Source organism: Coprinopsis cinerea (assembly GCF_000182895.1).
Source record: "Coprinopsis cinerea okayama7#130 chromosome 11 map unlocalized cont3.11, whole genome shotgun sequence".
NCBI classification, from domain to species: domain Eukaryota; kingdom Fungi; phylum Basidiomycota; class Agaricomycetes; order Agaricales; family Psathyrellaceae; genus Coprinopsis; species Coprinopsis cinerea.
The window spans coordinates 491,276-504,072 of record NW_003307534.1 but is presented as its reverse complement, the minus strand read 5'-3'; the positions used below and the strand labels follow the sequence as shown (position 1 = coordinate 504,072).

Here is a 12,797-nt window from a genome sequence, read left to right as displayed (position 1 = left end):
AAGCTAAGGAAGGCCGAAACCATTCATGCGCGAGGTATTTCACACAAAGAACTAGGTCTATGACCATCAACTTAGAGGTGGCCAGTTCATCTACGCTCTCCCCTTAACTCGGTCTTAACGGCTTCTTCGTCGCGCTGAAGGTAGATGATGACAACGGCACGGTGATACCCTGTAAAAGGTTTTAAGTCGGGACTAAAGCGAGTGTATGGACGACAACTTACAGTGGGTCAAGTCTCCGGGGTCCTAAATCCATAGGTTTGGTTAGTTTATTAACAAATCGGCGACTTTAGAGACTCACGTTTCCCATGTATCCTGGGTTGTAATACTCCTCAGTAGGTTCCTCATCCTTAACGGACTCCCTCGGGATGACATGGTAATCGCCCAGTTTAAGAGTCTTCGACCTCACTTCTCCTTCTTCTCCCTCATCCTCCTTACCATCTTCCACGAAAAAGGTCTTACCATCTTGATCGACAACATTGGAGAGAATGTAGTCGGTTTCCAGCAGAGAATAGAAGGAGACAGGGCCGTGCCAGCGCTTTTCTTCACCGTCTTCGTCATCTTCCGGCACCTCTTTGTCACTGTTCACCTCCTCGCCAGCCTCGCGTCTGCGTTTTCTCTCCCTCTCTTTCTCCTGCCGGATTTTCCCCCAGTATACCTGGTATCTCTCGTAATCATCCGCAAGACCCCTGACCTTGATGTCGAGGTTTGCAAAGGCGAGTTTGAAGCCGAGCTCATTGGCGAGGGAGAGGAGAAGTGCGATCTTGTGCGCGTCCTGGCCTTTGAGACACGACATCCCACCGGCAAGATCGCGCTGGCTGTACGTGTGCTGAAGGATGTACGCAAAGAATGGCGGCGGGTTTGCGGCGGAGCGGTGATAGCCCTTTCCCGCATGGAATATCTCCTTCTTGGGAAACCCATCTCTCGCCCATTTCTCGAGTACGGCCTGCAGTTTTGCGGTCTTGTCGTCTTCTGTGAGCTGTGTGGGGACCTTCAAAGTGGGGGTGGGGACGTTGGGGGAGGTGTGGATGAGGTTGAACGAGAGTGCGACGCGATAGCCTGAGGTGATGGGTTTGATTTCGTGGAGGACGTCGGTGTACCAGGCCATGATGGCCATGCCCTTTTGCGAGTCGTGTGGGAAGTCGATGATATCGGTCTTCCCGGAATGCGTGATTATCACTTCACCCCCTTCGTACTTCGAGGGGAGCAGGACGATGACAGTCGCGAACATACCCTCGGCCTTCTGGGTGCTGAAAACGAATCAGCGACATATGTCAGACTACGCGAAAAGGGTGGACGTACTCTTGGTGAGCATGGAAGCTGTGAATCGAAGGCGTCAATTGGACTTGACTGTTTGATGTATGACGAGGCGAATACACTCACTGTCCGCCTGGTTTATAGATAAGCAACTTGTAGAGTTCGCATCGCGGCTTCGTCGATGGCGTCGCAACTCCCAGGCCCTTCCACACATCCGTCAACACCTTGTACTCGATCCACTCGAGAAACCGATCGTTCAGCTTGACCTTGGAGCCGTCGATCTCCCATGTATCCCTAACCTTCGTATCGACGACCTTCTTGTCTCCCCTACCAAAGTGCGACCGAAACGCGCGCTCCAGGGCGCATAAAACCTTGTACTCATAAAGAGGGAAATCTAGAACATAGGACTTGGTAGATCCATCGACATCGGTCCCTGGACCGAAATCGATAGTGACTTCCCACCCGTAGTTCCATTCGCCATACTTGTATTCGAACATTTCGTAGTCGGGGTAGGCACGTGCAAAGTAATGCTTGCCCATAAAGTCGAAGTCGGATTCGAGTGCATCGGATAGCTCCTCCTGGTAGACGGAGGTCAGCAAAGATCGGCGAGAGGGAGGAGAGTGTCAGGACGTACTCCCAAGTCGGGTTTCCCGGCCTGGTCTTTGAAACTGGGTGCGAAGGTAGACGAATAGATGGTGCGCATGAGGTGAAACAAAAATCAGAGCGTCAAAGCAGACCGCAGGGATCGTTGGGGGTTTGATCGATGGAACCAGGGCACTAAATACCCATTGCAGACTCAAATTGGGGCCCCTGTGACGCGTGACGCGTTGGCACTCATTTACATGTACATCGGACATTAACTCGGAAATTAAGTAACTCGAGTCAGAATGTTTGTGTGAGAGATGCGGACACCTTCACACTCTTATCCAGATGTGCACAGATCATCACCAAACGCACCTTGTAAGATCCGTGGCTTGATACTTGGACAAGTCGCTTGGCCTGCGCGTTTGCCCTTTCCCCCCATTCGTGGAATGCATCCCGCAAATCAAGGGGGAAATGAGCTACGGAATTAGAGGACCTACATGCGACGGCTGAGTGACAGAGTGCGGCGTGAACAGGTTTGGAAAGGCGAGAACAAGCGGTACGCACATTCGGGAGAATCCAATGGAGTCATCTATCGAGGAGAGGCATAAAGCCATGCTCGACCCTGCTTTGTCCAGTAACTCGACGGACCTGGCTGCAGGTTCCGACTGCTTCGTGGTCTCGATCCTTTTCAAGCTACGAATTTTCTAGTCGGCCGGGATACAGCCTGAGGCGAACCCGGTGTCGGTCCGGATCAAAGAGCGACTCATGGCCTACATAGCTTCCATCCGGCGGACGGGATGGCACCCTTCGAACGTCGTCCGAGGCCGTTCTCATCACATTTCACAGCATTTTGAACTTGGCCTTGGCTGTCCTGAAACACATTTGAGTAAAATCAACAAAAGTAAAGCCATTTTCTCGTCTCAAGATTGGATTACAGAATGATAATCCGGTGGACTTGCACCATCATCCACGCCCGCGGGAAGAAAGCTCACGAAGATCGACTGGCGAAGGTCAAACAACGCCTCCCTTCGTTGCTCGAGTTGAGGCGAGACCTCGTTCATGATTCCAACGAGGTTGTTCCTCCGTCGAGAAGCTGAGTCGAGTTGAGATCTCAGCTGTGTACGCCATCACCCATCGATATCCATGTCAGACTGCAGGTCAATGCAATTAATAGCGGATCAGAGAACTTACCTTGGTATTTGAAGCCTCAAAGTCCCGGAATGTTGGTAGCAGAAATGACGAGTCTTTGAAGACTGCGGCAGGGATGTCTGGTTCCGCTTCGATCGTTCTGCGGGCGGCAATCCCAAAGTCACTGAGCTAAGTAAAATTCGATGAAAAGAAGCCTGGAACGTACTGGCCGCCGATGAGAGGTGGGTTCAGAGGTTGTATAACATTCGGAGAGACTGCAACGGCTTTGTCTACGAGGGCGCGTGCTTCGGTGTAATGGCGTATCGCATCGCCTAGGCCTTTGCGCTTAAGGTTATCCGTGAGTCTATACAAAGACGATGAATCGTGAAACGGAGTCAACTTTTCCAACCAACTCACGTCTTAGATCTAGTCGCGACGTCTAGGAGATGGTTCAATTAGTACAGTATAAGGCGCATGAAGGCACAAATGCTTACCTGCCGTCCACCGGGAGACTAGAGTCTTCAATTCGGAGAGGGACGCTTTCATGGACGCAGATGCCATCTCCAGATGCTCGGCAACTTCGAGTTCAATGCTAAGTTGGTGGCTGGCCTCGTCGTACCGCTTTTGCGACTCCAGAAAATCATATTCGAGGCGATCCTCTTCTGGATAATCTATCCCGGAGATATTCCGTTGAGGAATTCCCGTAAGGCAATGGAAGAGGTTGGCGCACCTGGGGTGGGGCCGTCGAAGATGGTCGAGTAGAGGGAGCCCAACCGGGCCCGTCGTGTGCGATATTCCCTGACATTTGCTTCGAGTTCTTCTTTCTGAGAAACATGAATTTTGACAATGGACAGACGGAAAAGGCTTCGAGTGAGTACCTCTATCGTGGCTGCAGCAATCAGTCGCTCAATCGCCCGTTTTCTTTCTTTTGCGGATTTTTCTTCCTCGAGCGCTCGTTGGTATTTCCTGTGCCAAGGATCCATTAAATACACACCGAAAACTGATCCGATCCGTCTACTCACCGTTCCTCGATCAGGAGCCTTTCGTCCACCTTGTCCTTCATCCCAACCAGCCCCGCCATAAACCTCTTCGTACGCCCCAAATCGTCTTTGATGCTGTCATACTCTCGTTGTGCAGCCCATGTTTTAACTTCGAATTGCCTGATCTGTTTCGTCACCCGGGCCAACTGTTCTGTGAGCTCTTCGATATATGATTCGTGGCTAGCGAGTGAGGCGGGGGAGGACGAGAGACTGGACAATGATGCAAGTAGGGTCGCGTGCTGCTGGGCGTTCGCGAGGACGAGATCTCGGATTGTAGGTTCCACAGGGACAGAATCAGGGTAAGAGACCGATGCTTGCATTCCAGATGCGAAGGGTTCTTAATGAGAGACGGGATGGGAGAGAGTGATATGGGGAGGGATCAAGGTGCGCTGAGGTGAGCTTCAAACTCCAACCTTCATCGTGATCCGTCGACTGGTTACTCGGTACCTTTCACAGCCTGGAGTGCACTGGTTGATGCCGTCGTCGTCGGGCCTCAGAGGGTTTGAACAAAGTCTCGGGCGTTAATGTCTGAACATTGCACCTGGAGGAAGGGAAGATGAGGGTACGCGCTGTCTCGCGCTGTACACGCCCAGAAATATCGTGCTCGATTGGCCGGATTGTTGCCAGGATCTCAAAGTCAAGCATGTTCACCAGGGTCCATTGAAGCCCTTTTGTTGGGATGACGAGGGTTGACTTGGGCTGACGTTTGAGTACGACGCTCGGCATGAGTTGCATGCTGCCTCGTGCAGGCTCGGAGGAAGGATGTCGGAAAGAATGAAGCCAAGACTGTTTTCGAGGTTGCCACATCTTTTTCCTAAGACAAATTAATCATTTGTTTTCGGTCCAGAGCCGGTCAGGGAGTCTAGCTGGTGATTTGGGTAGATGGTAAGGTAGGTGAGAGGCGCACATGAGAGCAGAAAGAGTTGATTATTTAAAGCCCAATACCAGCGAGAGTCTATGTCGAGAGTCGGCGTTCAAGGAAGAAACAAGGAAGAAAGCCATGGTCGGCAACCCCAACCCGGAACACAAGGCCTGCCGTAAAAGGCAGGAGTCCCTGATTGTCGTCGAAGCCGGGTTTTGCCGGTGGGCAACAACAATCTTCGAGGAGGAGAATTCCCACCTCCTGAGTTTCTTTCCAGCTCAACGTCGTCCTTGCTCGCATCCCTGCCCCGCTGCTTAGCGTCCCCCACGTTCCTTAAAAACCTTTGCCTCGTGCACATCTTCTTTCTCCAACTACCACCTTTGGACCTCAGTTTTACCCCCTTTTCTACACAGTGAGTACCGTCGTAACCGCGACGACGACGACCGCGACGAGACGAGCAGCGCTGACGGTCGTTACCAGACAATGAAGTTCACCGCTATCGTTGCTTCTCTGCTCGCTTCCGCCGCTGTTGCTTCTGCTCAGCTCACGGTTATTAGACCCAGTGCCGACGAATGGTGGGGTGAGTGTCCAAGTCGGGTTCCGCAGCCCTCAAATGCTCACTGTTTGCAGTCGCCCGCTCCCAAAACGTTCTCGAGTGGGACTGCCAGTCCAGCACCGTCGAAGATTTCACTGTTTTGTACGTGATTCATACGATTTTTCCTGTCGAACTTGACTGACATTCTTATAGGATCGGTAACGACGACGTGAGCAGATTTTGCCAACTGAAACAACGACCCGTGTCTAACGCCTCTCTAGGGACTCGAGGGCCTCACCATTCCCCTGCCCATCATCGCCATCCAGAAGAACTACGACTGCTCCATCGTCATCACCCAGGATCAGGCTAACCAAGCCCCCGGCACTGGCTACCGAATTCACCTCGCCAACATCATCAACAACACCGACGTAGGCGACTTATCACTTCATTTGCCCGGAATCGACTGACTTTTGGTCTCTCAGATTTACGCCTCCTCCGAGCCTTTCGAGATTAAGCCCCTCGGTTCTCTCTACCCCTCCCAGCAAGCAGAGGCCGACGCCAAGACCCGCAGCTCTGGCTCCGCCGGTGCCTCCCCCACCGGAGGTGCTGGTGACAAGGACGAGGACGGTGCTGCTGCCCGCTCCGTTGTCGGTCTCGCTGCCGGTGCCGCCGCTGTCGCCGGTGCCCTCTTCTCCCTGCTCTAAGCCCTGGGCCCGGTTTCTAGGATCTGATACGATACTTACTGACAGACGATCTCTTTCCTTGAAATGTATACCATTGATCTGCTATTGACGGTGCTGTTTTCCTAATCTCTTCTTGTTTGTGTGTATACTGTTGTTTTTTGTACGAGCCTATCAACGGACGCTTCATTCTCCTCAGCTCGGACTCTTGGGATCCCGCAAACCTTGCTTTTCCTCCTTTCACCGTCCTCATGGCTTCATAACTCCCTTGGTTGCCTATCACACCCATGGGGTTAACGTCTGTCTCAGATGACGAGGGGAGGGCGTCGCCAGTCTGGGCTTGTCAACAAAACTTCCATAGACACGACTCAGTGCTACGACCCCTCCCCCTCTTTCGTCCCATGGCGCTTCAAGGTCCCTGGTTTAACATTACACCACAGACCACCCCCTACGTGTTGCTCCGAGCACCGTGGTTCCGACTTCCGAGAGGACAATGTGACAGCTGCGAAGCGCAGAAATTTCTTTGCTCAGGAAGGATTTCGTCGGGACAATGCTACTGGTTCGAACCCGGCCCGCTGCAGATTCGTTGGGATGCATGAAAATCATCAAAGCAGTAAATCTAGGCTCGGTAATAAGGACCGGGATCTGGGGAGGGTCCCATTCACGTCTCTCTTATCTATCAGCCTTACTTACAGTCCGTTCTATCGACGGGATGTCTCGAGAATCCTGATTCAGAATCGGGCCTGCGCTTAACGCGAACGGCCCACCGAGCCCGCTCACGAAGCCGTGCGTTCGATCATGGACCGGAACGATTTTTCAAAAACAGTCGATCCTCTCTTTTTACTAGGAAAAGAGCGAAAGGAGAGACATATATGCATGCTAGGGCAAGGTGCCGAATAAATACAAGATCAAGGACTCGATTATTTACATGAGTGCTAAGGTCGGTAGATCACTGGCAGTATGCACATGATGAAGCTGCTACATCCTCTTTCGCTTCGCTCCTCCAACATGGCCATACGCATAGGACTGCGAACCTTGTTGGGCCAAGCAGACCGAGATCCATTGGTGAACAGCTGTGTCCGTCTTCTGAGCGGCGTGCCTGTTAAGCGCTTGAATGACCTTGTTAGGATTTTTGCTACTTCGGACCAGTACATCCAAACTGGAACATGTCGTGAGGAAGACTTAAAAATGCGGGAAAGCGTGTCAGCGCACCTGGATCTGATTGTTTGGAACTGGAAGGTATTAAAACCTTCGATGATTGCCTCGTCTTCGATGGGATCGCGCCACCCATGGCATTTAGCAACAACTTTGGTCCAGAGGTCGACATCCTTCCACTTCACTGCAGACTTGAGGAGGACGTCCCTTGCCTCGTAATAGTCCTGCCTATCTTGGAAGTTCCGAGGTGACCAGATTCGTGATCCAATGGGATGGTCGTCGCCAAAGCGGAAATCTTTCAGTGCGGCGAGCGTCGTGGCTGCGAGAGCCCTTTCTTCGTCGGAGGGAGACTTGGAGGATGCCTCGAGCTGAGGGATGGTCCAGTTGGTGCCGTCCCGGAAGTAGTAGAGCACTTCTATCTCGTCTTTCTCGTGGAACAGGAGGAGCAGTGTACGTTCGTATACTAGACAACAGATGTGTGTCAGCTTACTGAAGGAAGAATCCGAGTACCATATCAACCCACCGTGACAAATATCGCGAGTCGCGCTCTATGAAGGAGTCCATCATCAACGTGAGTTAACCAGGTCGCCAGCATAGAGAGGGGAAACATCCCTTACATGGTCCTCGATGTACCCTTCGTCTTTCTCGTCCGGCTCGTCGTCCTCAAAGGGGTTGCGAACGATAAACGCCTTTTCTTCAATAGGGATCTTAAGCCCAGTCCCCTCGTCGTCTGAGTCTGAACCGTCGTCTTCGTCCTCCTCATCTTCATCCTCCTCCGCGTCTTCATCCTCGTCCTCCGATTCGCCTCCGCTGGCAAAAGCGTGTCCACTCGACGATCCCTTCCGAAGCTTCACCTTCTTCATCAAGCTCCTGCCCTCCAAGTCGACGATACCCCACAACTCGCAAGCAGTCGTGCGCGAATCGTCGATACTAAGAACTGGCTCATGGTCCTCATCGAACGAGTTCCTATCAAAGGCGCACATCCAGCCGCCACCACCACTCCCACACCTGGGGTGCATGCACCCATAACTTTCACCAGAGACTGTATACTTCAATCCTGCGAAGGCGATGGTGAACCCCAGTTTCGCGGCAATGGGAATCAAGGCTTTGAGTTTGTCCGCGTCCTTCTTGGCGAGCAAGGCAGTCGGGTTGGTGGGATCGAACAATTCGAGGTGGAGCCAGCTGCAGTCCAAGATATGAGCGACGAGGGGAGGGGATGAGAAACTTTCTTTGGGGTATTTTCCTTCAGACCAGTCGCGGAGGATTGCTTCAAGCGTGGCTTTTGATTTCTTCGTCTTGAGTGTGTCTTTCACAAATGCTGATTCAAGGTCGACCTGTAGTCGTTTAGTACAATGGTAACGGGAAAACTTGAAGGGCTCTTCTCACCCTTATGTCATTTGAGGAGGTGGAGCTCTGTCCCGTGGTACGCTGTCTCTTTGCGCGAGGGTTAGAACCGTTAAAAGCCATTGCTCTCCCAATCAAAAGGCACTGGACAGAGTGAGTGCTGCAGAGACGAAGGAAATGGGAGAAAGGAAGGGTTTCCTTGTGGAGACGTCTGTCCTGCCAGCTATAAGCCATTTTTCGAAATCGAACACGGTAATTTCAACTTGAACGAGTCAGTGAATCCGAACCTTCGAATGCCAACAGCGTGACCGATGCCCGAGCACTTGTTGCCCCGTAGGCCATGAGTCTACCCGCTTTTCTCACTGTCTCAAGTGATTCACTGTACCCAAGTCACTGTTTACTCTCGAGTCTCTTCCAAATATTTTTCAAAGACTGACAAATTTGGATTTTCGGAATAAGCGCCCGTCATTGGTGAGCGTCTGGCAACAGAACTTCTTCGGTGCGGTGGGCAGCAAGGAGGGTCGTTAGGGGGCAGTCGGTGAGAGCTGAGTTTTGACATGGACAGCCTGATGCAAGTCGGTATGGTAGCCAATACATACCACCTGGGAGACTTTGCTCCTTCGCTCTATTAAGTTGTGCTTCTAGCACAGCCAGCGCTGTTGACTTCCGCGCTACGCGTTGCCATCAACAAACGATCGTGATGACGGCGGCGGTACGCAAAGTAGCCCACCAAGCCCGAATCGTTCAGCGTAGCCAGATATATACCCTTTCGACTGTGTTATTGTTAGATCCTTCAAACTACAATCATTTGAAGCCAGAACCATGAATCCAGAGTCAATTCCGCCAAGAACAAACGCAGAGTCCCAACCCTACTCCCGCCAACCAAATTCCCATGCGGCACACCTCGAACCCGACGCGGATCTCACCACTAAGATCCTCTCCAGTCGATCCTACTACACCAATCTAGTCGATACCCTATCCGCCCGAGAAGACGTACGTGCCCGACTGGACGACCAAATCGCCTACGTCGCCGAACTAAGCCGCGGGCTCGACCTATCCATACGGAACGAAGAGGAAGCGTCCATTCGAGCTTATATCGCCGAGATCGAGTGGACGAAGGCCAAGGAGCGTGTATTAAAATCCAAGGGAAGGGTGAATAGGTTACTGAGAAGGAAGAAGAAAGAGGAGGGGAGGGTTCTGGAGGAGGAGAGGTACGCTGTGTTTTTAGCTACTACTTGAAGGAAGGTGTCGTGCTAAAGCCTGAGGGCGATGATTGCCTGTAGCAAGTTCTTGGAGGAACTGAGAGGAGTACGCATACACCACGACCGCGGCGTGAACCTTCGCCAACTTCATACCGAAGCTCTATCTCTGGTGCGTATATTTAGTAAGACTCGGTACAATGTGCTGCGATCATCTGACGAAGGCTTGCCTGGTACTAGAAACTGGAGTTGGAACAACAACTCCAGAAGCGAGTAGACACGCAGAAAGAGCTGGAGGCATTAATGCACGAGCTATTCACTGGGCCCACGCCAGGTACGTTATATCAATCCAACAAATTTCACCAAGTATTAATTGAAGGGCGTGTAGAATATCCCGAAGAAGATTTCATTGAACGCGAAGTTTACGAGGTTAAAAGACGTTTGGGAGAGACAACGGACACCCTAAAAGGCGAGACGGTGCTAACCAAGCTGTTAAATACCGCTTACTCGTCCATTTCTTCATCCGTCTCGAGTGCCGAGGAAGCGGTAGAACACTCTAGACATGGTAAGGATCAACATCTTACTTTTTCCCATACTGACTAAATGGTCCTCACCGACAACCATTTAGACATGGCGAGGACTGGTCTGCTGAGCATAATGTAAGTTTATGTCTGTCCGATTGGACCCAACATCGTCGACCTCGTTAATTCCATTTGCTTAGGAGTCCCGAAGGACACCTAAAACGCAAAGCCCTGGAAGAGGCAGCCAAGCACTTGTGGGAAGCCCAAAACATGGTGAACCATGCGTCGAACATCAGCCCGAATGTCCAGCCTCTAGATTTCACCACCCCAAACGAGTGTGTTTACCTCCCCATGCCACGATACCGGCACCTGACTCCCACATCTTCACAGATACATGACGGCAGGACTCGATTTCGACTTTGCCAACCTCACCTCGGACTGGTCGTTCCACGATAAAGCCAGGGAAACCGTGAGCCGTGTTGGGGAAATCAAGACCAAGGTTAGTGGTCGTGACATTCATCGAGTTGGACGACGCAGCCCGCTAACGCTCTCTGAAGCTCGCCGAGCACCGCAAAGCCTCGGGGAGGAGAAGAGGCGAACTATCGAAGATAATCACGGAGACATCCGCAACTTTGGAAAGACGGACAAAGGAGCTCCTCGATCTACGAACCCAGATCGTGGAGAGGGTTTTGATCACGGGACATGGCCCACCACAGCTAGATGGTTCGGATATGTTGAGATAGTGCTAATAGAGCCTTCATGAATACAATGCATAGGGCGTGAAAGCGCGTAAGGGAGCAAAGGAGACGGGATTTGTACAATATATTCTGTGTGGAAACCCCCGAGCCTGAACGACAGAGGGAATTATAGGATCGAGTTGAACGTACATAAAAAGAGTCCAAGAAAGTCCAAGAAAGAGTCATACCGAGCTGCGTCTAACGATCTTTCCCATACCGGACTTCCAGCTTGATTGGGTCGCCACATGCCTTCAAAGATGCCGCCTGTTCAAAGAGTTGTGGGGCGAGTTCTTGTGCAGTAAAATTCTGGTACCTCGTCGTGGAAGGGATATCGCGGAATACGACCTGCAGGGATATATTCCGCAACTTTCCCGGCTGGGACGATGAGCTACTGGGAGTACCAGGCAAAGGAGGGGTATAACGGGCGAGGAGAGCGTCGATTTCGCGGGTATTAGGCCTGGGGTCATACGTCGGGGCCTCCCTAGCAGCGTTTCCAGGGGAGAATGGAGCATACGCAATGTGGACTTCTTCGATTTGGTCCCATGGGATGGTCGAAAGGGTTTGTAAAAGAGCGGGGGGAGCTTTGTCCGTGAGGTCGACCGATCGCCAGTCCAACGAGACTGAGCGAAGGGACCTCATGCCAGAGAATTCGATGCCATTGAGTGGGGCGTTTGGGTCGGTGGAGGCACTCCATGAGTAGAGTGAAGACCTGCCGGAGAAGCGGGTGAGGGTACCCCGTAGGCTCTGCAGGATATCGGTAACTTGAGGATGGAATGATGCGTTGCCTGAAATCTCAAGGTCGTTAAGGGAGAGTAGTAGGGGGGAGTGGCGGCGGAAGAAATTGGGCAGGTAGTCTGCCCTGTCGATCCGATTGAGCGAGAGGGTCTTCAATGAGGGATACTTGCCTGTCCTAGCATCGCCTTCAGGACGGAAGGCTTCCCGCCCTTCGATCTGGAGTACCTTGAGGGAGGGATTTACGGCCCAAATATCGTCGGGAACGGCGAGTGAGGGATAGATTCGGATTTCCGTCAAGGATGGGAGAGAGCAGAGTCGACCGATTGTTGTGCGAGTCTCGTCCGTCAGCGCAGTCATCCACCAATCTTCAGAGTGGGACAACGTTGCGAAATCCCACCAATTTATCCTGAGTGTACCTAGGTGGGTCAGGCTAGATGCAAGAGCGGATAGCTTGCCCGCGCATTCGTTAAGAACATAGGTGCACCCCTTGGTATCTCCTTTGAGAGTTAGTTCTCGAATGTAACCCCCAAGTTTCGGATTGGACTGAATCAAGGCGAGTAGACACGTGATCCGAGAACACGCTGCAGATGGAGTAGGACAGGTTCGTGCGCCACCGTTGAAGTCCCAGGTAGACAGCGGCTTGAAATCGATTTCAACCCGCCTGAAGAGGATTGGCTGGACTTCTTTGGACCATGCCTGCGACACCAATGAAGCCTGATATAGACTCGATTTGCAATCCATCTTATCTATGATCTGAAAGAGAATTTCCGCGGGTAAACCCGTATCTTTGTCCTCCTCTTCTTCTGCCGCCACTGGGCGATGGTCAGAGATCGCCTTCAGCGATGGTCAGCGGATGGCTTCTGAGCACAGATTAGATCTAACCTCTTGCATGTCGCCGTGTTCCCTATTTCTGTGAGAATGACGCCTGAGCAGGCTGAGTTTCTATTTTATGCGATACAGGACGGTTGAGGGTACGAGGAAGAGATCCATGTGGTGTGCACGCGGTTGCCCGATTGCGTCAC

At 52.1% G+C, this 12,797-nt stretch overlaps 6 protein-coding genes across 6 annotated transcripts; 2 read left to right on the top strand and 4 right to left on the bottom strand.

The window, feature by feature from the left end:
* Nucleotides 1-86: 86 nt before the first annotated feature.
* Nucleotides 87-1,957, bottom strand: CC1G_09661 (2OG-Fe(II) oxygenase; the record flags this gene model as incomplete). The annotated part of the gene is made up of 6 exons (XM_001839706.1): nucleotides 87-169; nucleotides 222-243; nucleotides 299-1,247; nucleotides 1,300-1,317; nucleotides 1,381-1,832; nucleotides 1,889-1,957. 6 exons carry the CDS (start codon nucleotides 1,955-1,957, stop codon nucleotides 87-89), a joined length of 1,593 nt encoding a protein of 530 aa, XP_001839758.1.
* An 802-nt stretch (nucleotides 1,958-2,759) lies between these two features.
* CC1G_09660 (hypothetical protein) lies at nucleotides 2,760-4,327 on the bottom strand (the record flags this gene model as incomplete). Its single annotated transcript, XM_001839705.2, has 8 exons — nucleotides 2,760-2,954; nucleotides 3,031-3,127; nucleotides 3,194-3,331; nucleotides 3,385-3,406; nucleotides 3,462-3,638; nucleotides 3,698-3,791; nucleotides 3,846-3,933; nucleotides 3,990-4,327. 8 exons carry the CDS (start codon nucleotides 4,325-4,327, stop codon nucleotides 2,760-2,762), a joined length of 1,149 nt encoding a protein of 382 aa, XP_001839757.2.
* A 785-nt stretch (nucleotides 4,328-5,112) lies between these two features.
* Nucleotides 5,113-6,277, top strand: CC1G_09659 (hypothetical protein). Its single transcript, XM_001839704.2, has 6 exons — nucleotides 5,113-5,281; nucleotides 5,350-5,449; nucleotides 5,500-5,566; nucleotides 5,618-5,633; nucleotides 5,686-5,832; nucleotides 5,887-6,277. The coding sequence occupies exons 2-6, from the start codon at nucleotides 5,353-5,355 to the stop codon at nucleotides 6,106-6,108; spliced, it is 549 nt and encodes a 182-aa protein (XP_001839756.2). The 5' UTR covers nucleotides 5,113-5,281; nucleotides 5,350-5,352; the 3' UTR covers nucleotides 6,109-6,277.
* Nucleotides 6,278-6,949: 672 nt separating this feature from the next.
* CC1G_09658 (hypothetical protein) lies at nucleotides 6,950-8,706 on the bottom strand (the record flags this gene model as incomplete). Its single annotated transcript, XM_001839703.2, has 5 exons — nucleotides 6,950-7,243; nucleotides 7,297-7,702; nucleotides 7,763-7,787; nucleotides 7,857-8,573; nucleotides 8,626-8,706. The coding sequence occupies 5 exons, from the start codon at nucleotides 8,704-8,706 to the stop codon at nucleotides 7,063-7,065; spliced, it is 1,410 nt and encodes a 469-aa protein (XP_001839755.1). The 3' UTR covers nucleotides 6,950-7,062.
* A 699-nt stretch (nucleotides 8,707-9,405) lies between these two features.
* Nucleotides 9,406-11,046, top strand: CC1G_09657 (hypothetical protein; the record flags this gene model as incomplete). Its single annotated transcript, XM_001839702.1, has 8 exons — nucleotides 9,406-9,794; nucleotides 9,867-9,954; nucleotides 10,023-10,116; nucleotides 10,171-10,347; nucleotides 10,411-10,441; nucleotides 10,504-10,638; nucleotides 10,694-10,802; nucleotides 10,861-11,046. 8 exons carry the CDS (start codon nucleotides 9,406-9,408, stop codon nucleotides 11,044-11,046), a joined length of 1,209 nt encoding a protein of 402 aa, XP_001839754.1.
* Nucleotides 11,047-11,238: 192 nt separating this feature from the next.
* Nucleotides 11,239-12,750, bottom strand: CC1G_15665 (hypothetical protein; the record flags this gene model as incomplete). The annotated part of the gene is made up of 2 exons (XM_002910189.1): nucleotides 12,658-12,750; nucleotides 11,239-12,609 (listed from the first exon to the last, which is right to left on the bottom strand). The coding sequence occupies exon 2, from the start codon at nucleotides 12,514-12,516 to the stop codon at nucleotides 11,239-11,241; it is 1,278 nt and encodes a 425-aa protein (XP_002910235.1). The 5' UTR covers nucleotides 12,517-12,609; nucleotides 12,658-12,750.
* Nucleotides 12,751-12,797: the final 47 nt, after the last annotated feature.